Here is a 22,335-nt window from a genome sequence, read left to right as displayed (position 1 = left end):
GCATTTCTGGGAGTCTGTCGAGATTGTGGTCACAGGATGCAGCATATAAGCAGACATTTGACAGAATTTGTGCAGCCCACCTACCGGGAATCGGCATGCACGCATGCAATGAAATACCAGATGCAATATGATTTTTTTTATCGATTTGACTTTATTTGAGTGGTTTGCATATAGCTTCACTGTTTGTTGTGCTGTGACAGGCACTAGCAGTTAGTGGGGAAAAAATGTGTTTTTTTTCTACTAACCTTATTTGCCAGTGCCTGTCACAGCACAATGAACAATGAAGTAGTAGGACCTCTTTTCCAGCACTTCATTCCTCGAAACAGGCGTCATTCCTTGCTCCCATTTTTTGCAGCATAGAGCCCAGGCTTCTCTTTACTTTCACATCTGAGCACTTGAATCTGCTGCATGTGTATTCTGTAAAAGAATGAAAATTAATGTTCAAGACATTATTTAGGGACATATCTTGAGAAGTACAACCCTGAAATAATATGACGAACAACACGTCTTGCCATATATTGGCAAAACACAAGGGTCATACAGCTTGAACTATTTCCTGAATTTTGGTCAGCCAACCAAGATGACTTGGAATTGAGATTAACTGGAATCCAGCATGCCATATTGCAGTCAATATAATGCCAGTCAGTGCAGTAAGATTTGTTAGTGGTGTTGACATCAACACAGAGGCAACAACATGCTGGGATTCTGCACTAAGAATCACGAGTTCAGCTCCAGTCTGTGGCGGCAACAATGCATGTGAAGGGGCAGCAAGGCATTGCAGCTGGCACTGCACACCGAAGTTTTTCTGTGCATGTAAAAATGACTTAGTTGGATCCAGCTAGGTTACTTTTAGTATCCTGTGGCAAGTGCAGTGTAATGCCCACCAGAAGCAGGCATGCAAGATATTTACAGTAGCAAAATTTTTCCCCAACTCATTAGCACTTTCATTTGTAGCAATGAGCACTTTCAACGGAAACATCCAACCACTTAGGAAAACACTGCATAGACCATAATAAGGCCTACCCACCTGTTTCAAGGTGAAACAGGTGAAGAATGCAGCACTGTATTGGCAACAATAAACCATGGAGAGCCAATAAGACACAGCAACATCCAGACATTAAAAGAATACTCTGTAGAAAGAGAGAAAAGGAGTGTTGACCTAATATGCACTATTCCAGTAGGTCAGAAGACATTTTAGGAGAGAAAGAGTTGTATGGAACACAGAACAAAAGCAACTAGCTAAATGATATCTAAGCAAAAAGTGGTACAGTTGAGCTGGGCGTGTAATAGCTCTTAACAAGGTGTAGATTGCAAGAAAAAAAAAATAGATATGGAAGACTGCAAATAGGAAACCTGTAGGCATAAACTGCACTTATACCAGGATCATTGTTTTTATTTTCAACAAAATTTCTAAAATTCTGCTGTTGCAGATATTAAGATTTTGCCTCTGCAGTTGACTAAAAAAGCAACATTACATGTGTGACTAATCACAGCACAAAATTTGGCAGTTTACAAATGTATGCTAATTGCTTTAAGTTGCCTTAAGGGCACATATTGCAACAGCACAATTATAGCCATTGATATCCAAGACATCTTTAGTTAGAGCTGATTCTCTATACCAGCACTGCATTCAGGGTATAGGAAACTGAAAATGTGAGGTAGAAAGCATTGGTGCACCAATCACTGTCCTGCTGCAAAAAATTAGGGGTAACTGGGACACCAGTGCATCTTGCAGCACACTTTAACGACACAACCTTAAAGTTTGTGCTTATTGAATTGCTAAAACTGAATACATTCACATACTGATGAACTACTATTGCTTATTAAGTGAAACAAGTGCCACAAAATCAAATTACAAAGGATAAGTATCCCCACAACTTAGCCTTCAGCTATTATTTGTTAAACATGTGATGCCTGCTATATAAGTGATACCAAGTGCGAGGTGCAATGATGGCATTAGCAATTCCTGAAAATTCTGTTCAGAGATAAAAAATAAATGGTACAGCATGGAATAAGGTGCGTTGAAGAACGATAGAACAAATAAAAAAAGGCTTGATTCCTCTTGCAGCAAAAATGATTGAGGCTGACACAAATGATGGTCATAGCGGGTTTACACATACTTTCAAATTCAGAGTATCTTACGTATGTCGAACGCAGCAAATGAATGATAGATTACACGACACAGTGCTGTAATGTCATCAAGCTGAACAATGTGGTTTCTGCAACCACACATTCCTTCATAAGCATTTGTTATATTAGGGTATACTGCAAACAAGTCAAGCAAGGTTACTAAAGCAAAGGGAAAAGTGCTTTGTGAGAGATAGAACTTCAGAGCTTCACACAAAGGCAAACAATCAGCTATTGCTTGTTTTTTAACCTGACTTATCATACGCTAGAAAGAATGCTCACATCTCAGCAATGAACTCGCCTGTAACTACAGAGAATGTCTTGAAATCTAAAGGATTGTCGCAAAAAATTGTTTAGCCTAAGTAACCTTGCTTTATTGCTTATGCACAAATTTTCCTCCACTTGTTACGTCTTTTTACATGAGAATAGCTTATAATGGTTACGTCAGGTTAGTTAGCAAAAAAAGTTACATACCAAGGAGTGCAGAGACCCTCGTCTGGTCCAAGGCTGGTTTCACCTTGTTTTCTTTATGGCTGTTTGCCTGCCGGCCAAAAAGTGTCTTGTTGGCAAGCTCCTCATCAGTGAAAAGCACCCTAATCAGTGCCCTTGAAAATTTGCATGGAGCATCATGGTAGGTTTGTTCCAGCCTCGTCAGTGTGGCCTGAGACACCATGACGCCTCCACCAATATCTCGTTGCTGCAATAAGAAAGAACACAAGGCATGGGTATGTTCACAAAATATAACTGCGTAGTTTGACTACAGAACACCATAAAATCTAACAGCAAACTACCTTAAGAAGACCCTGGAATGGCTTATTTCGGTTTCAGAACAGTGATGAGGCAGGGAGTATTGTGGTAAAGTGACCCTTTTGCAGTACAACTTTCTTAATACGTTGACTATTAAGGCATGCCAGTAAACATTGCCCTCCTCCTCTGGCATGTCAGGCTGTGTTATTCCTCCTCAATATGTGTGTGTCACAGCTGGCGGCTCAGCCCCAGCTTCTGGAGGCATGCATCATCCTTAGAATGACAGAGAGCTGAGCTAGTTGGTAAGGATTCATTATGCAAAAAAAGAGGTGAGGCGTGCAGGCAGAATACAAGAGTAGAGAAGTGGCTTTCGTGTTGTCCACTTCTATTCTCTTGTGTCCTGTCTGCACGCCTCACCTCTTTTTTGCATAATGCATCATCCTGTGATATTATTCTCGTCTACTTCCACTTGCGAGTTCGAGAAGAGCACCAGTGACGCGGTTGAGCTCTTTGAGCCATCAAGCATCTCAATTTGTTTGGTTTCTCCCCGAGCAGAAACGGACCCCAAACTGTGAGTGCGAATTCAGATTAAATGCAGAGATGGCATTTGGATCTCACACCAACACGTTGCTGACGACGACAATGCCTGTGCAACACTGCCTAGCCCGTTGGATTCCTCTGATAACCGAAAGTAGGTCGCTACTGTGGTAGCTGACAGTCATTTGCCTTAGTATTTGAGCGTTTTGCGGCTAAATAACATTTCACTATTATTTTAAAGTTCGGAATTAAGTTAAAGCCTGCGTTGTTGTGATGTCACGTTAAGTATGTTAAAGAAGCAGGGTTGGAAAAAATCAGCATACAGCTGTGTCACATACAGATTGCTAGCAATCAGGCACATACCCAGGAGGGGCCCCTTCCCCGCCCACGCCACCACTCCTCACACACATTTCTAAAGCACCACCTGATCAATGTTGAGACTTAACAGCTATTCGGCAGTCAACATTTTGCTGCCTTTTTCACTCCTTTTGGATGGTGGTAGTTATCGGCATCTCCAGGGGTGTGACGGTCAGTTTTCTCATCGATTCAGTGCCCGCACTAATAACTCAAGATACGTTCAGTCGCCATCTGTTCAACGGTCACGCACATCGCTGTTGCTTCGTTAGTTCAACCTTCTTTGTTTAGATTAATCCAGGGACCAGGAAAGGGATTTCGTTCGTGGTCAGCTGGTCTGATTACATGTTCGAGGAACGAGCTGCAGCTGGAGAAAACACCGTTTAACTTTTCCTTTTGCTTCATTATTTCCTCAAGTGACGGATCGCTGCGACGCTGGCAGAGCCTTGGAACCATATATACCCGTGATATGGATTAGATGAGGTGGATAACAAGATCATACGAAACAGCATCCATAACCAAACCCTGCAATAACATTTAAACCCATAAGCAACATGACTGTCACCCGTTACATAGTCTGGTTTTTCCCTAATTGCGCAGCACTGTTCGTGCGAAATTGGCAACTGGAAACAAGAGTTACAAGTAGTTGAGAAATTAAGCAATATACTAAAGGAGAGAGCCAAGGCAACAACCAAACAGGAAGAAAAAGCAAAAATGAACTAATTTAACCGTCGTTTGTGAAAATATTTATCGATCAACGTCTTTTTATTTAAAGGACATAGAGAAAATGCCGCCGGAAGTGCACAATAATTCCGTGCATTTTGAATGATGCTTCTACAGTTATCAGTCGAGCCACCTGATGTAGCCACTTCTCAGCTGTGTGTTTATGCAGGCGTTTTCCTAACCTTGCGCAGTGGGCACAGTACGTCTAGAACTGCAGCGTTCTGCGCTCTACGCGGTTGTATGGGACTGGTGGTCAGGCATCGTTATGCAACTTCCCAAATAACAACACGAGTGAGTTTTGGCACTTAACGTGGTAGAGCAGTAAACGAGGGATTAAAAAGAACTGTGATTGTTCCACAAATATATAATTCTCTATAATTCTTCCAGAGATAATTAAAAGAACGCTACTATAGCCGGATACAATTTAAGTCTGCAGTGAAGCCCCGCCCACGCCTTCATAACTGCCAGCCACTGCTCCTCCGCAAGGCTGCAAATAATTCGTACTTCAAACTTTTCCTGTTGCGCAAATCAGGCGGTAACCACAAAAATAAAATTAGTAGTGCGTAATTTTATGTTTTCCCTCGCCCGCTATAGTGGAATGGCGACAGCCTAATTCTTTATTGAACCGAAATAAAATGCTTGCTTCGATCGAACTCTTTATCTTCAAGTTTAACTTCAGTTGGCAGTAAAGTTTCATGAGCGAAACCGGCTCAGCAGTGAAACTAACTGTACCGCAGACTTTTGAAGATTAATTATGGAGTTTTACGTGCCAAATCCATGATCCAATTATGAGGCATGCCGTAGCGGGTGACTCCGGAAATTTGGACCACCTGGGGTTCTCTAATGTGCACCTAAATCTAAGTACATGTGTGTTTTCGCATTTCGCCCCCATGGAGAATGCAGCCGCCGTGGCCGGGATTCGATTTCGGGACCTTGCACTTAGCAGGCCAACACCATAGTCACTAAGCAACCACTCTAGGCAGACATTTGAAGAGTGAAATGCTCAGACTCCATACACTTTGTCCATGTCTGTTGTACACCTCACTGCTCCTTCCGATGAAAAGACTCTTCAAGAACAGCGGATGCTCCGGAGCTATCAAGTACAACGCCATCTTGAAAAACCCGCATGATGATGATTTTGTTTGCTTCTCTGATTGGCTAGCAGAGTAACACAACCTCGCGCAGTCTGTGTGCCTTGGTTGCCAACTGCTGTTTTTTAAGTGTCATGCTACTATATAAATCATTATTTTACACTTTTGCTTGTTTTCTTGTTCTTGGCAGTGTTCTTCTGGCGCTTCTTTTTTGCGCGAGTACATTTGATGTGGTTCCTTGTTTGCCAAGTAAAGGAGAGGTTATCTCACAGACCTACCTGTGATATACACCTTATTTCATTTCTCTTTTGTGGGTTTACGCATCCTTATGCTGAATGGTGGACATTATTTATATTAGTACTACTAAAGCTACTCCCCTCTTCATTTGCATAGAAAAGTTACCTTGGGTTAGGACCCCCCCGAAAAAAATCCTGGGTACGCGCCTGCCAGCAATGGTTATTTTTGTGTGTGTGAATCTACATGTCTAAACAGTACACAGTTAACCCAGAGCATTCAAACTGTGTCCTCAATGTAAACTTATGGAAACAGCCGTGCACTACATGATCTGCGTGATGCTGATGAATGCAGCCGTGTCCGCATAACGGCCAGTGAACATATCCACCCTTGCGGGTTACATTTCGAAACTAGCGAATTAGGCATCAGGGTGCACTCCCCAGGCGATACAACCCGAACACTACCCGGTAATGGGTTCGGGAGCGCCTGTACCTATTTTTTTTTTTTTTTGATGGGTGCGAGCGGTGGGTTTCGAACTGTCCACCTACCGCTGCCGTGGCGGCCGCCCTATACACTCGGCCACGACTGCGGTCAATGTAAACTTCCCTTAACTATTTAGTGCATTTGTCAAAATAGTTTCAGGGTCCCTTTACTTAGGCATTAATTAAACTGGTGCTGAGAAGTTGATAAACAAGTGCTGCACACCACAGATCGAGCAAGTTATTGCAGGAAAACTCTTACCGTGTTCTCTTCAGGCTCGGCAGGCTTTGCCCCTTCAGAAGCTGATGTCAACTTGTCAACAGCCCGCTGCAGCTTTTTAAGCATTTTGGAAGTGTCTGAAAGAAGAAGAATTAAGAAGTTCAAGAGTAAGCATTTCTACCATGGAGTAAGATGTATAGGAGCACTGACTGCTGATTAGAGAGCTTTTAGTGATGCCATGATGGGCAGCTTTGAAACTTCTGTGCAGGTCATGACACTGCACATTACTCCATTCTGCTTCACTGGCAGCTATGAAAGCTTGCACTTTATATTTTTTGCCACTTATCAATCTCCGTATAGTTGATTGTTGCCTCAGCTTAGGCTGCAGACACTCGCATGTTGACGCTCACTTCATGCGAAGCAGGATTATCTTAAGAATTTCATTGTGAAACACTGCTATAGGAGAATGAGAATGTGCAATAGACAGCACAAAAAGGTATTTTGGCCACTGGTGATGTGTATGAATAATCAAAAAGCACATACCGATTAAATCTTTGTGTTCTCGAAGCCGTTCTTTCAGGACTGCATTTTCCGCCATGAGGGCTTCGATTTGTGACACGTGGTCACAGCATGGCGTTTTCTGCAAAAGAATTGCTGAACTGTATAAAAGCAACGTCGATTCTCCCTGCAGGTTTGAGAATGATACATGTGTATCCTGCAGAGGAGTCTGATTCTTTAACGCACACCCACTGCTGCATCTGCACTAAATAGGCATCTGCACCTGAGGAGGCTGTAAGAATAAACAGTACCTAGCACAGCGGTTTGTTTTCTTTCTTAACCCTTTGAGAGTAACCACATTTACGGTAACCAAGAGCGAAGCACCACAATGATGCATCGCAGCCTGTACTCCTGTAAAGGTCAGCTGACTGAACTGTTTGTGCTCGTCAATATTAAACATCCAGGAGACAGTGCATTGAAAGCATATTTAGCGCCAGCGAACAAGGACAGAAGCGAGATGACACCACAATGTGCTAACTTCAACAACTTTATTTTCAGGAAACAACCACCTATTTAACCCATGACTTGTTAGATAAGGAGATGGTTTTTTTGAATGGTTAAATATTTGGATGATGTGGCGCCACTGTGCACAGGTTGAATAGGTGGTTGTTTACTGAAAATAAAGTTGACGTTAGAGCATTATGGTGTCATCTCCCTTCTGTCTTTGTTCGCTGGCGCTAAATATACTTTCAAGGTCAGTTTACAAATACGCCAAACAAATGGCAATGCTGAGACAGTGCATACCACACACTGGGTATGTTTAGACTTTCAAAATGAAAGTCAAAGAATGTAAGCCACATTATGCACATTTGTGAAAGGCATTAAGAATAAAAGTACAAAATCAGTTCCATAAGCTTTTTAGAGGCTGGCTTCCTGTGAGAATTTACTGCAGTGAGAATGAACAAGTTCTATTTGGGGAGAGTGGCACTTAAGCTTATTAAATGGGTGAAAGAGATAAGCGTAGGAACCTGAGCAAGATGGTTCCTATGCTATGATGGTTCCTTAGCAAGACTAAACAGCACTTAAAAAATTACAACATCCACAGTTTTTCCTGCTTCTAACATACCCAGTCTCAGGATCAATCAATCAATCAAAGTTTATTTCACCAGAAAATTCTGGATAGTCTTCAGGGCTAAAAGCTGCTCTAGACAGCTTGACTGAGTCCCTGAAGACCCTTACATTGGCAGCATCCGACGTTCACAGCACATATATGCATATGAAATCATAATTATAACATGTGAGCAATACTGTAACAAGTTTACGTAAGGCTCACTTGAAGTTAACATACAGAGTTACAGCAGGGTTCACATCAATTGTTTTATACAGCATAAAATAAACATCATCGTTTAAAGACTTTTGACTGTACAAGGAAAAAAAGAAAAAAAAATGTAAATAAAAATAAAATTCGGTTTATTTAACCGGTTTCACAAACAATAAAGAGTAAAAATAGCACTGATAACAGACATCGCGCAACGATGACAGAACCAAAAAAAAAAATGCAATAAGTACAGGATGGGCAAAAGCCACGTACACAAGACACATGCACGCCATCCCAAAGATAACTATGCGACCTCTATTTACGACATTGATGTGAAGAACTGACATAGCTGCCGTTGTCTAGCAGTAGTTAGTTCAGGAAATTCGTTCAGGAAGTTCAGGATACCAGTGAAAGCCTGAGAACTGCGGATGGAGGGCAAATAGGATCAGCCATATTCAAGGCCACGGTGATTTATTAATTGCTGTTTGAAGACAGTGTGCTTGACATTTGGTTTCAGCTTCACAAGTTAGTGAAAGCTAACATAGCTTTTTTTTGTTTTTATGCTATATTTCGCATAATTGGCACAGTTGTTCCATCTCTATTCTGTTAATGTGCAAGCACTCACTTTCTTCATATCAATAACAACTTTGATGTAACGAATTTTGCGACATTCTTAACGGCAGAATTTTCAAGAAATTTATTTACAAGTGCCTTACGCGCCTTCGAGAAGGCACTGTGCAAGGGGAGAACCATATTCGTAAGGAATTAGGAAGCAAAAAAAAAGTATTAGTAGAATGAAAGGAATATTCATGCGAAACAGCAGTATAGAACATTAATATGACATCAGCAAAAACAATATGAAGCACATAACATTACAAACAGCATATAGTAACAAACTTTTGCCTGCACACTGTAATCAATGCAGCAAGAAAATTAGAATCATTGAAATTCTGTTAGCTTGTAGAGAAATGCAGGAAAGAGAAGGCAAGACGTGTTTGACATGTGAAACGGCATATTGAGTGACTGATTGATGATGAACCGAATATTCTGATTATTGAGCATGAAAGCAGGTGTGTCATACAAAAAGAGAGGTGGGTACCTCAGCACAGTTGCCATTGCCACTATGCAAGCTGAAGATGTTTGCACTCCACTATCGATTGAATGTTCTGCCCTTACCTTTGTCAAAGGGTTGCGTTCTGCACGTGTGGCTAACTTCGTCCTCTTTCTTTCCATTTTGTCTGCCTCACCTGCAGATATAATGCATATTAGATACACACGCCTCTGAGGCCCAGTACCTGCAAGCGCTGGGCCACTTGTACTAGTGCCACACTTCCCGACTCCACGTTTGGTTTTGAGACCCACGAAATGCACCCATGGATGCACAGCTTTGACTCGCCAACACGCTGGTTCACTCGATGCAATCCGACGCATTGCGGGGCGGCTAATTCTTTTTTGCAAGGTGCAGCACAACATGGTCGTGCAGACGCCGTTACTGGGCATATGAGATCTTGTCAACAACGCGGGACCGCACTCGCCATGCAGTGCTACCTTGCGTATGGCTCAAGATTACGCAAGCAGGGTGCGTATGTCCCTGGACAAAAGATCCGTACCGTACACGGGGTATGCACGCACAAGCAGGCGATATAGCGCCGTGCGCAATATTTGCCGTGCTGGAAAAAGCTACACTTAGTAGAGACTGAACCACACAGCCGCGATTTCACGCTCGAACGGCCATGCGAGATTGATGAGCGACAAGTTCGGCTGTCACCCAAGCCTACTTATTGCCGTCGCGCATGCAATCGCTCGGTTTTGGGATTCTATAGTTTATCACTCGTCACCCTGAAATTCCCAACGCGATGGGTGTCTCGTCACGTCGTCACTCGCTCAATCGCGCTCGTGTGGTTCCCACTTAAGTTAACGACCGATATAACGAACAAAGGCCGCGGATGCACACTTTTAGCCTATCTCCATGACAGGAGCGCAATCTCGAAATGAAGCGCCTATTTATTGCTCAAGCACTCGCACTAGTAGCAAGATAAATAAATACACAGATAATAAAATTTAAAGTGCAGTGATTTTCACCATTACTTACCAGCAGCCACCAGGTATGCGTCACATGCCTCGTCTCCATCCTTCCAAAGCACCTTGAAGGTTTTGCCGACTAAAGCCTCCACCACAGTAGCATCTTTCATAATCGATGTGGCAGTGGCTACATCGACCATGCGTCTAGTCTCATACACATCCCACTGTTCGGTCGACGCCCACTTGACTAAAATATGCGACATTACGGAATGAAACAAAAAAAGCCGACAGAGAACAAAACAACAAGGATCGAAAAGCGAACGACTGGCTTGACTAGGCTACAACGTGCTCGGCTACAATAGCCGAGCATTGGTAGCCGAGCATTGCTGAAGGGGCTAAAACGGCACGTAAAAGCGGCTAAAGATATTTTCTTCATTTTGGCTACATTTCTCATTAAACGTTATAAAAATGACAAATTAAAACAAATAGGAGTACGAAAATATTGATAATTTAATATAAATTGTTATTATTGACTACTTGCATTTGTACTTGAACGTTGGGTGTCAAACTCTTCAAGTTGACAAGTTTTCTTGACACTTGCTTGTTGTAGCGCCATCTGGAAGGCTTATTATAAACTTGGAACGCGCAAATACTTTAAAAATAAAGCGTATTTTTGTAACTTGAATCTGCAGTGGAAATCGCGACGGCGCAGTAAAGAGGGGTGGAGGGGAAACTATCGCGCCACCGCCTCTCATGACCTCGTGTTGCGTATGGTAGCAACGATTGTTTTCACAATCCGAACATGTGGCCTCTTTCCGAGTAAGCGCAAGGCAACGGCAGTGTACGTCAATAGCTACACAGTTCCTGCAGGAAATTGCCAGCTGCCCCCGTTTACCGGATTTGTTCTGAAAATATGCCGAAAAGATACCGAGAGTGGCTGTTCAAAGACAATATTGGGAAGCCTCGCTCAACAGAAGCTAGGCACGCGAAGAAAGCTGCTCATAGTGATGGCCCCTCGCTGCTTGGAGGTCCCGACAGAGTGGAAGATGCAGCGGCTGCAGTGGGAATGCCGGCTGACGCTTTAAGTGGCGAAGAATCTACGAGTGACGACTTCCTCGACGACACAGCAGCAGACCCGTCCCTCGGCTCCATAAGTGATGGGCTTCCTGAAGCAAGCGATGGGCAGCTGAATATCGTACAAAGTGTAAGTGCGACTTAAGTACTGTTTAATTTTCTTGCAAGACTTGTTTTAACACACAAATCTGCTATTGCTGCATCGTGAATGTTCGCGTACATCATTTTGCATTTCGCGTGTTGGCACATAGTGCGGCCGGTGCCCAGGCAGGCAGAGAACAAGGCGAAGTCGACCAATAAACTGGAACAGTTCATTTGGCAAACTTGCGCCCGCAAAAGAAAAAAAAAAAAACGTTAGTGGTGATAGTAGCCTGCATGGACGTCTGTCGTCGAACCGAATGCCGCCCCGCTGGCGTGCACGTAAATTATAACTGTCACTGAACTTATACCTGTGCCACATTCGCGCAAATTAACGCCATTTGAGTTGAGGCCTTCAATTCCTTAACGTCACTAAATCTTGGTGTCCGTGACACACATCTAGATGTAATGGAATCAAATGTGCGATGACGGTAGTTACAGTTCGATTTTCGTTGCAAGCTTATCAGAAAATAAATGTTCGTTCAGTTCAAAGGATATTCTACAGAAAAAAAAAAAAAACGTATAAAGCGTCTTTATAGAAGTAACGCGCCTATTAGTACATAAATCATTCGACTGTACGAAAGCATTTGTTTATCGGTCGCTTTCGAGTGGACAGCAATTAGAGAATGGCACAACTTTTTGTTTTGTTACAACCTTCATGCATCTGTTCAGCTCCACACTTTGAACTTTGTCAAGCATTATGCAAGATAAAGTTACTCTTTATAGCTGTAGCATATGCTTTACACTCTCTGCTGCTATGTGCAATGATGCAGTAAGCCCTGTTAAGCCTGCATTCTTCATATATTTTTCTTGAGTAATAATACAGAACAGGTCTGTTTCCACAGGATTCAGAAGCAGATTCTGCAACAGAAGAAGATCCTGCTGATGCTCTGAGATATGACCTGCTGGATGATGTATCCTTGTGCTCCAGTGATGACGAGGACTTGTCGCCCCAGCATGAACCCTCAGCAAACCAGACATCAGAACTGGTCAGTCTTTTCAGTAGTCTTACTCATGGGCACTATAGAGTCATAAGTCAAGGACGGGCATGTCCTTTCTCCTCCTCAAAAAATCCTAAGTGGGAGCAAATCCATTAATGAAAGGTTCATTCTTTCCTGGTTTTGTTCATGACACTCCTGCTTGTCATGAAGGATTGTTCATTCCACATTTGTTTCTCCTTATCAGCTGTTAGTTACTGGTCACCACAACACCCATACCATGCCTCCGCTCATGGTTGGCTGTCATTTTTGCAGTTCTGTGCATTAAATTATTGTAGTTCTAGAAATTGACACACATGTCTGTACGCAGCCCGGTTCTTGCGGTATTCAACTAAAAAATAGTACATCTGTCTTGTCAGCTCCTCAGGTGTAAAATGAGATTAGTTGTCATTACATAAAATTGTGCTGTTCAAACAGATGACCATCCGCCCTTCCTTGTCTTAGCCCTTGTCATCCCCTGCACTCCTGCAGAGAAAATGGAACAGGGCCAAAATACCTGCTCAAGATGTCCAGGGAAAACACGGGGAATGCGGGAGATGGAAATTCAAGACGATGAGCAAAACTGATTGCATTCACCTTGTTCACGTTTTGCTCATCTGCTCATAACGTGACACTCCTGTTGATGAATCCATCTGTCCGGCCACCAAGAGTCTCTAAACTATACTGAGCATTGTTGCCACTAATTTAGAGTAGAATTACTTCAAAATATTTTGACTTCCTCACATAGTGCAATTCAACACGGTGACTTGTAAAAAAATGTAAACATGATTTGCATGCTACTTTTTTATGAATCTACACAAATGCAGCATGTTGCAACCTGCACAGTGGAGAGTGCTGTGCTTACTCAATGTGAATTTACTGTCATTGCACTTAGCAGGCTGACTGATTAATACCCGTGTCACACGGGCACCCACGAACTCCTTCAGCATAAGGGTGCGCGAGACTTCCTAAGGGAGTTTGAGCTCAAGGAAGTTGCGGTCGTGTCACATGGCCAATAACAAGGTTTTAAAAGTAGCCGCCAGAGGCGCATTCAGCGGTGTTTGTTTTTTGTACAGGTAAAAGAATATAACTTTTAATTACACTCGTAGCTATTATAAGTAATGCTCTTTCCATAAGAATATTATTCAATTTGTTTGATGCGAAAGTCATGCCCCTCATTAAGAATCAAAGTTCGCTCGCTAAACATAGCATTGCTGACAGTGACATTAGCCAGCCTGTGCTCATGTGTGGTTTCCTTTGCAGCGCGACTAGCCACCATAGCATGGCGAGTAGGCTCTGCGTTCTGCTACCCGAACTGCTGCAAACTATATCCAAAATGCAAAATTTTGTGCATGGAGCATTTTGTGCATTTTGTGGGTCTTATTGCTACGATGAGGTTTCACTGCACAGTGCCTTGTCTTGGCCTTTAACCTGATACTATTGCCGCCGCTGACCCAGCATTCTTGTGCAAGTCTCTGCATGGCAAGCCGGACCCGGTCTGGTTCAAACTACCCTATGCAGTCGGGCTGACTCAGCCGGACTCGATGCTTGTTCAGTTTGACCGGCTAGCATTTACATGAACTCGACAGGCATATTCCAGCCTGACAAGCCGACTTGATCCGATTCTGTAGGGTGCCTGTAAACGCCCTGAAAGACTAGAAAAGCATTGCGCCAAGCGGCCTAGGTTGAGAGTATTGTGTAGTAGTAAGCATAACTCTTGCTGAATTGTGCTTGAACTTTTATTCAATTCAAGAGAAACATTCCAAACACGTGCAAGATTAATTTTAATGCAAACGATAATGAAATCATCAGCTTTACGACAGCAAGTATGGGCACGAGAAGACTCCTTTCAGCCGCCAAAGGAGATCACCGATCTCCCTTGACCAACAGCACCATTAACTCCCTTATTAGAAGGGCGACGATGTGACACTGAGTGCATCTCCACTGAGATAAAGACAACGAAGTTAAAAGGAGTTTGTGGGTGCCCATTTGACAGAAGTATAACACAACCTGTGTCTCAATAACCACAAAACAAAATAGTGCAAGCGAAGCATATAAGTATGGAAGCAGAAGGGAAAGGAACAGGTAAATGAGAATTCTTGTTGTGGCATAGCTTGCATCTATGTGCTTCTGTCTTTTCTTGCTTAGCTTACTCTCCTCACAAGGCTGAACTTGCAGCTTTTACTGTGCACATAAACCAGTCAACCTGACAATTTTTTTGTATTGTAATCCTGCATACAGGTGATGTGATGTATGACAGTTCAGTATTCAGGACTGTTTTTCTTGTTTTGCAGGATGAGCCACTGTACGCTGGATCACGTGTGACCGTTGGTGAAAGCATGGTGCTTATTCTTGGGCATTGCCTGCGGCATAACACCACTAAGGAGGCAACTGAGAGCCTTCTGAAGCTTATTGAAGCCCACGTGCCTGAGGAAGCTGCCATACCAACGTCGAAATATGCCTTTTTTAAGCAATTTACAAATGCTAGGGAGAACGCCACATTACATTTCTATTGCCCGTCTTGCTCACTTTATCTGGGCGAGAGGCAGGCACAGGAACTCCACTGTTCTACCTGTGGTGCTGATTTTGTTGTCGACATGCTAGAAAAAAAAGAAAACTATTTTCTTACATTCGACATTGCCAAGCAAGTCGAAGACAAACTTTCGCTCGCTGCACTAGACTTTAAGTCGTTGCCTAGACAACTGTCGTATGATGTAGGCGAGGTAACGACAAGCCAGGGTTACCACAACCTGCCAATGTCTACCCATGACTTGTCGGTAACATGGAATACAGATGGTGTTCCTCTTTACGAGTCATCTGGGTACAGCATATGGCCACTTCTTCTTCAAATAAATGAATTGCCCCAGAAAGTGAGAGCAAAACACATGCTCCTAGCTGGGTTGTGGTTTGGTCCCACAAAACCCAAAATGAATTCCTTTCTGAAGCCATTTGTTGAACAAATGAACATTCTCTCCAACAGTGGTTTCAAGTATACAGATGTGAAAGGAAATGTCCTAAAGGTGCGAATTTTTCCAGGGCCCTGTTGCGTTGACACAGTGGCCAGAGCCATGGTAATGAACATGAGCCAATTTAATGGTTCTTATGGCTGTGCATGGTGCATGCATGAGGGACAAGTTGTTCGGAAAGGCAGCGGTCATGTCCGCGTATACCCTGTTGTCTCTCCTCGACCAGCGCCCAGAACACACGAGACATTTCTGCGAAATGCTGCTAAAGCAGAGGCAACACTGCAAGCCGAATGTGGTGTTAAAGGTTCAAGCGTGCTGTTCGATTTGGCATTTTTTTCATTTCCGGCAGGTTTCGTTGTCGACTACATGCATGCTGTGTGTGCTGGCTTTGTTAGGCACATGGCATGCATGTGGTTCGACACCTCCATGTCGTTCCCATACAGTCTTGGAGGCAAAATTAATGAAATCGACCAGCGGCTGCATCTTTTTAAACCTATCTGGGAGATTTCTAGGCTGCCGCGCTCACTTAAACTCCGGAAGTACTGGAAAGCATCAGAGTGGCGCAACTGGTTGTTGTTTTATTCTCCAATAGTGCTCCATAAGATTTTGCCGAGAGCATACTACAAGAATTGGTTGAAGTTTGTTAGGCTCATGCACTTTCTTCTTGCTGACACAGTCGCAGCAGAAAAACTGAAAGAAGCTGGCAGGACAATGTGCGAGTTTGTGAGAGAGTACGAAGAGCTGTATGGAATAGCACACATGACATACAACGCCCACCTTTTACTACACCTTGTTGCATCAGTGGAAGTATGGGGCCCATTGTGGAATTATTCGGCGTATGCTTTTGAGGGCATGAATGGGCAGCTCGTGCAACTTGTGAACGGCACACGCTATGCTGGCTGGCAAGTGGTTGAGAAGTTTTATTTTCTGTCGCACCTTCCCATCATATGGGACAAATGTTCCCACTTTGAGGATGCCGAGTCGAAGCACCGGCTAATGAGGTACTTTTTAAGGGGGTACAACCTGCGAAAGAACTCCGAGAGCACTGGTGGTGTCGTTTTTTTCGGAAAAGGAGAGATCGGTAACCGTGGCATCTCATACAAAAAAGTGCTGATTGGCAGTTTCCTCTACTGCACGAAGGGCCTTGATAAGTCGCGCCGCCTTAACTCGGTCGTGTACATCAATGGTACATTTGGCCAGATCGAGGATATTTTGGCGACTTGTGTAGAGGGACATCGATCATGTACATGTGTTCGCCGTGTTGTATTTCGTTTGTGCAAACTTAAGGTTGCAAGAACATTTGTTGCCGATAACTTGAGTGGAACCATCATACATGAAGTTTGCACGACGTCAGACAGAGTAGAGATGGCTTCTGAAAATCCACGAAAATGTATGTTGTTGCAGTCATCGTCAAAGACATTTGTGTGCTGTGTTGCCAGCAAGTGCATTTTTGAAGCAACGTAAAGATGTCCTTGCAAGAGGAGGGAGAGAGCGAGAAGTAACAAATTTTTATATTGAAGCATGAGCGGAGAAAATAATAAGATATCTCATTTGGTGCACATACTGCAACATTGTTAGCACTGAAGTGGTAGAATTTCTCAACAGTTTTGAATAAGCAAACGACCGATAATATGAGTGCATTGCCTCTCAGGGAGACTACATTGACAGTTATGAAATTCTTAGAATGATTAGAACGATAAGCGACTTAAAGAGATTAGCACTACTTTTGTGTCCCTCTCATTTGTGCTGTTGCAGCACACAAAGTACCATTGCTCATGCTGTTACTATATGCTTTTCTGTTTTTGCTCCTTCTACATTCCCCTCAGAGTTGCTTGTGTTTTGTCTGTGGTAGGTGTAAGCTTGTTTCTATTGTTTCATACAGGGTGTCCCAGTTAACTTGGACCAAAATTAAAAAACTAAGAGCTCTAGAGAAATCGTACCGACTGCATAGTAGTGGCAGTCGTACGTACTTGCAGCCAGTATTTTTTTATCGCGAATTATTAATTCATTGCTTTTAAATAGTCAACTTGTAATTATTGCTGGAATCGCAAACATAATAATTACAATGTTTTAGGGCATCTTAAATAACCTCCAAATCAAACATTTATTTCATGCTGAAGTGGTCCTGGTTGTTTTTTCCAAGAAAATACAAAAGCCCGCGACATGCGAAATAGATTCACTTGCACGCCGTTACTCAAGCTCCTACAAGCAACCATTGAAATAAGCACGGCTGCATTCTCTTATCGCTGCATCATACAAGGCTCCGCTACGCTTATCAATCCGTCAGCGGTGTGTTCTTTTGATGCCGCGACCATCACATAGTGTGAAGCCCTGTATCGAGCTGCCGCCACTAGTAAAGCTGTGTATCCATGGCTATTCGCTTGGGAGCACTTGTGTAGCAGAGTGTGTACCTATCTCGTATTTTGGATGTTTTGCGCGCTTTTGTTCTTTCTCAGAAAAACCAATGAGGCAAAGCTGAGCACTAAAATGCTTGTTTCGGAGGTTATTTGAGGTGCCCTACAACTTTGTAATTGATATGTTTGCGATTCAAGCAATAATTAAAAAGTTCTCTAATTAAAAGTAATTAATACTTCGTGATGAAAACAATATTGGCCATAAGTATCTACGGCTACTGTGCAGTCGGTACGATTTTTCTAGAGCTCTTGGGCATTAATCTTGGTCCAAGTTAACTGGGACACCTGGTATATAGGCTGTACACTATGTATATAGGTTTTTTATATATAGGCCTGCAATTCAATGCAACAGGTTCATGTATTTGTTTTCCTGTCATACAATTGTGCCTACCCACAGATTTATAAGAGTGCATTATTTTTGTGTTCATGTACAGGGTCTGTCCTAAAAGTAATGTCAGTAAGGCCATTACAAATAATTTATTGAATTTATCCTTGCAAGTGTTTAAAAATGTTCCAAATACTCTCATTTTGAGTCGATACATCAGTTCCAGCGAGCCTTCCAGCTCTCGAATGCGTTGCGTTAGTCCTCCTCCGGAATAACCTTTAATGCTGCGGTGCAAGCTGCTCTGATCCCGTCCACAGTCCCAAAATGCTTGCCTTTCAGGGGTGTTTTGAGGCGTGGAAACAGAAAAAAAGTTGGGGGGGAGCCTAGTCTGCGTTGTACGGAAGCTGGGGGATAGTTGACGCCCCTGCTTTAACCAGGTAGTTTGTGATGATGAAGGCGCTGTGGGCCAGCGCATTATCGTGGTGCAACTTCCAGTTGTCTGCGATGTCCGGCTGGATGCGTTGAACCCTGTGTTTCAGTCTTTGAGGACTTCCACATAAGCTTTGGGGTTCACTGTAGTTCCAGGTTCTACAAACTAGTGATGAACCAGTCCGTGGATGTAAAAAAACAGATGAGCATGATCTTGATCTTTCATTTGCTCATCCTGGCTTTCTTCTGGCGAGGGGATGAGTGTGTGTGCCCCTCTGATGATTGCCTTTTGGTCTCTGGGTCATATTCAAATACCCAAGTCTCGTCACCTGTAATGACGTCCAAAAATTTTCAATCACTATTGCACATGTCGAGCTTTTCTTGGCACGTTTCAATGCAGTGCGACCTTTGGTCGACAGTGAGCACTTTTGAAACCCTTTTTGCGCACACCTTCCGCATGCCGATATCCTTTGTAATGATTTCATGAACTTGAGTTTTTGGCATGTTTAACATGTCGGCCATTAAATGAACACTTAATCGTCGGTCAGAGTTCAGCGGTTCCCTGACTAGCGTCACATTTTCATCCGTGGTGGTCATGCATGGCTGTCTGGCACGGTCTTCGTCGTCAACCTCTTCCCGGCCTTCCAAAGAGGCCTTGTGCCTCTGAAACACTTGCCGATCTGACAGGGCATGTTCTTTGTAAGCAGTCTTGAGCATAGTAACACTTCCCGCAGCGGTCTTGCCAAGTTTCACGCAAAACTTGATTGCAAATCTTGGCTTTAATGAGCGCAGCATTTTCACTTGCACAAGAATGAAAAAGAACTCTCACGGACAAGCCCGTCGTACACTCTCCGATGCTCGGAGCATACTGAGAGGGACAGGCAGTCAGCATCATTATGCAGGCGCCCTGACTTATACATAATAGAAAATGCATATTCTTGTAGACGCAATGCCCAATGTGCAAGTCGTCCAGTTGGGTCCTTCAAAGTGGAGAGCCAGCAGAGGGCGTGATGATCGGTTACGACGCAGAAGCTCCGACCGAAAAGGTATGGCCGAAATTTCGCGACCGCCCATACGAGCGCGAGGCATTCTCTCAGTGATGGAGTAATTACGCTCAGGCGTGGAAACAAGGCGGCTAGTGTAAGCGATGACACGGTCTTGGCCCTGTTGATTCTGAGCGAAGACAGCACCGATGCCATGACCACTCGCGTCAGTTCGTACTTCAGTGGGTGCAGAAGGGTCAAAGTGTGACAGAATTGGGGAAGTTGTAAGCCGCTCAGTCAGGGTAGAGAAGGCTTTCTCCTGCAGTGGTCCCCAAGAGAAAGAGGCGCCTTTCTTAAGGTCAGTGAGAGGGTGAGCGATGTCGAAATTTTTCACAAATCGCCGGAAATAAGAGCATAAGCCCAGAAAACTACGGACATCGTTTGTTGAACAAGGTACAGGAAAATTTCGCACGGCGTGAACTTTCTGTGGATCAGGTTGGATTCCAGCGGTGTTTGTAAGATGGGGGGCTGAGCATGTTAATTTCACGGCGACTGAAATGGCACTTGGGAGTTTAGCTGAAGGCCAGCCCTGCGAAACACGGAGAGTATGGTTGTGAGGCACTGCAGGTGGCTCTCAAAGTTCGGCGAAAACACAATCGCATCATCGAGGTAACAGAGGCATGTAGACCACTTCAAGCCACGCTAGAGAGAGTCCATCATGCGCTCGAATGTAGCTGGCACATTGCACAATCCAAAGGGCATGGCTTTAAATTGGTACAGACCGTCCGGTGTGACGAAGGCGGTTTTCTCGCGGTCCATCTCATCGACGCTAATCTGCCAATAGCCGGAGCGGAGGTCAATTGATGAAAAGTATTGGGATCCGTGAAGGCAGTCAAGAGCGTTGTCAATGCGAGGCAGGGGATAAACATCCTTCTTTGTTATCCTGTTGAGGTGACGGTAGTCAATGCAGAAGCGCCACGAGTTGCCGTTTTTTTTTACTAAGAAAATCGGTGATGCCCACGGGCTACTGGAAGGTTCAATGATGTCCTTGTCCATCATCCTGTCTACCTCTTTCTGCACGATGGCCCTTTCTGCTGCAGAGACATGATATGGCCGCCTATGAATAGGGCTGGCGTCACCGGTGTTGATGCGATGTGTGACAACAGATGTCTGGTCAAGTGGACGGTCATCCAAATCAAAGATGTCCCAAAAAATGACAGGAGGTGACGAAGAGCTGTTTGCTCAGAAGGAAGGTCGGGGGCGATCGTCTTACAAGCATCATCCGCAGGCGTCTAGTACAGAGGAGTGGGTGACAAAGGTCCGTTGGGTACTGAGGAAGGATTCAGAGGTCAAAGAAGAAATCTTAAGTTCTTCTAAAGGAGTGGTATGCGCTATGGCGATACCGTGTGGCAGCACATGCGACAAAAATCCAAAATTCAGGATCGGCATGCGTGCGCGGTTTTCGCGGATCCGGATTAAGGTGCTTGGTAGGGCAATATTGCGTGACAAAACCACATGAGTAAGCGACGGCATGACGTACTCGCCATCAGGTATGGGAGGACAGGGCGTCAAGAGGACATTTGTAGCCGCCTGTGGAGACAGCCTTGCAATCTCAGCAAAACATAAGCGGTGTGAAGCACAAGTTGTTGCGTCGGCAGGAAGTGGCAGATCCAACTGTACAACACCTGCGGAGCAGTCAGTTTGGGCAGAGTGTTTCGAAAGGAAGTCGAGGCCGAGAATTAGGTCGTGCGGACAGTGTTCAAGGACGATAAATAGAACAACAGTATAATGGCCCCCAAATGGTCACACGTGCTGTGCACTTTCCAAGGACAGGTGAAGTACTCCCATCGGCGACTCGCACAGTGTACAGTACGGCGGGTGTCAGAACCTTTTTGAGCCTTTGGCGGAGAGCAGCCCTCATAACTGAAAGCTGCGCTCCTGTATCAACGAGAGATCTAACAGGAACGCCATCAACTTCAATGTCCAGTAGGTTTCCACATGTAGGCAGGGGCAACAAAGGATTTGTGGGCTGGGTTGCAGTTGCAGCTTCAACTCCGGGAGCTGCACCACCTAGTTTCCCGTAGCGAAGCAACCGGTTGCAGAAGGGGACGAAGAGCAGTGAACGAGGCGAACAGGACCTACGACCTTGCGGAGATGGGGAGTGGCTGGACCTGGGTGGAGCACTGTCGGCGTTGATGTTCCTAGTTAGCATAAAGGGCGAGAAAGTAAGATTGTCTGGTTCTTGGCGGTAGTGACTCAGAGACAACCACCGAGGAGGCAACGACCAGTGGTTGCGGCAATGACGGGCGATGTGTCCAATACCGGAACAATTAAAACAGATGGGTTTATGATCCGCTGTGCGCCAGTCAGCTGGGTTGCGACGGAGTGGCAGAAAGCTTTGCGTCTGGGAGCGAGTCGCCAGAGAAATCTTGTACGTGAATCGTATGGTGCACCGAGCGGAGAGATGGAATGCCCAAACTTGCTATTTCGTCCCGAATGACCGCTTGTATAAGGGAGATAGCGGGTATGCTCGGAACGAACTGGAGCCGGAGCCATGGCCTCAAGCTCACGGCGAACGATGCGCGTGATATCTTCCAGTCCTGTGGGCCGAACAAACCGTGGCGGTATTGGGCAATCGGTCAAAAGTTTGAGCGACACGGTGGCCCTTCACTTGTTCGA

The 22,335-nt window shown here is 44.3% G+C and overlaps 2 protein-coding genes across 3 annotated transcripts; one reads left to right on the top strand and one right to left on the bottom strand.

The window, feature by feature from the left end:
* Positions 1 to 170: 170 nt before the first annotated feature.
* LOC135913435 (uncharacterized) lies at positions 171 to 10,711 on the bottom strand. Of its 2 annotated transcripts, XM_070521151.1 has the most exons (7): positions 10,421 to 10,711; positions 9,505 to 9,575; positions 7,056 to 7,152; positions 6,555 to 6,649; positions 2,602 to 2,824; positions 1,028 to 1,130; positions 270 to 417 (listed from the first exon to the last, which is right to left on the bottom strand). In XM_070521151.1, the coding sequence occupies exons 1-6, from the start codon at positions 10,611 to 10,613 to the stop codon at positions 1,033 to 1,035; spliced, it is 777 nt and encodes a 258-aa protein (XP_070377252.1). In that variant the 5' UTR covers positions 10,614 to 10,711; the 3' UTR covers positions 270 to 417; positions 1,028 to 1,032. The 2 variants fall into 2 exon arrangements, with proteins under 2 accessions (XP_070377251.1, XP_070377252.1); XM_070521150.1 differs by lacking the exon at positions 1,028 to 1,130 and having other exon boundaries at positions 171 to 417.
* A 385-nt stretch (positions 10,712 to 11,096) lies between these two features.
* Positions 11,097 to 17,363, top strand: LOC135913423 (uncharacterized). Its single transcript, XM_070521215.1, has 4 exons — positions 11,097 to 11,554; positions 12,408 to 12,551; positions 14,834 to 15,316; positions 17,358 to 17,363. Exons 1-4 carry the CDS (start codon positions 11,264 to 11,266, stop codon positions 17,361 to 17,363), a joined length of 924 nt encoding a protein of 307 aa, XP_070377316.1. The 5' UTR covers positions 11,097 to 11,263.
* Positions 17,364 to 22,335: the final 4,972 nt, after the last annotated feature.

The sequence above is a fragment of the Dermacentor albipictus genome, chromosome 7 (genome assembly GCF_038994185.2).
Source record: "Dermacentor albipictus isolate Rhodes 1998 colony chromosome 7, USDA_Dalb.pri_finalv2, whole genome shotgun sequence".
In the NCBI taxonomy this organism is placed as follows: domain Eukaryota; kingdom Metazoa; phylum Arthropoda; class Arachnida; order Ixodida; family Ixodidae; genus Dermacentor; species Dermacentor albipictus.
This window is presented reverse-complemented; position numbering and strand designations above follow the sequence as displayed.

Excerpts from the sequence above, each read along its gene's own strand:
- LOC135913435 (XM_070521150.1), bottom strand. The coding sequence starts at position 10,613 with ATGTCGCATATTTTAGTCAAGTGGGCGTCGACCGAACAGTGGGATGTG. Across the intron at positions 9,576-10,420 it reads CGCATACCTGGTGGCTGCTG|GTGAGGCAGACAAAATGGAA; the intron begins GTAAGTAATGGT and ends TTATATCTGCAG. Across the intron at positions 418-2,601 it reads GAGGGTCTCTGCACTCCTTG|AATACACATGCAGCAGATTC; the intron begins GTATGTAACTTT and ends ATTCTTTTACAG.
- LOC135913423 (XM_070521215.1), top strand. The coding sequence starts at position 11,264 with ATGCCGAAAAGATACCGAGAGTGGCTGTTCAAAGACAATATTGGGAAG. Across the intron at positions 11,555-12,407 it reads AGCTGAATATCGTACAAAGT|GATTCAGAAGCAGATTCTGC; the intron begins GTAAGTGCGACT and ends CTGTTTCCACAG. Across the intron at positions 12,552-14,833 it reads CAAACCAGACATCAGAACTG|GATGAGCCACTGTACGCTGG; the intron begins GTCAGTCTTTTC and ends CTTGTTTTGCAG.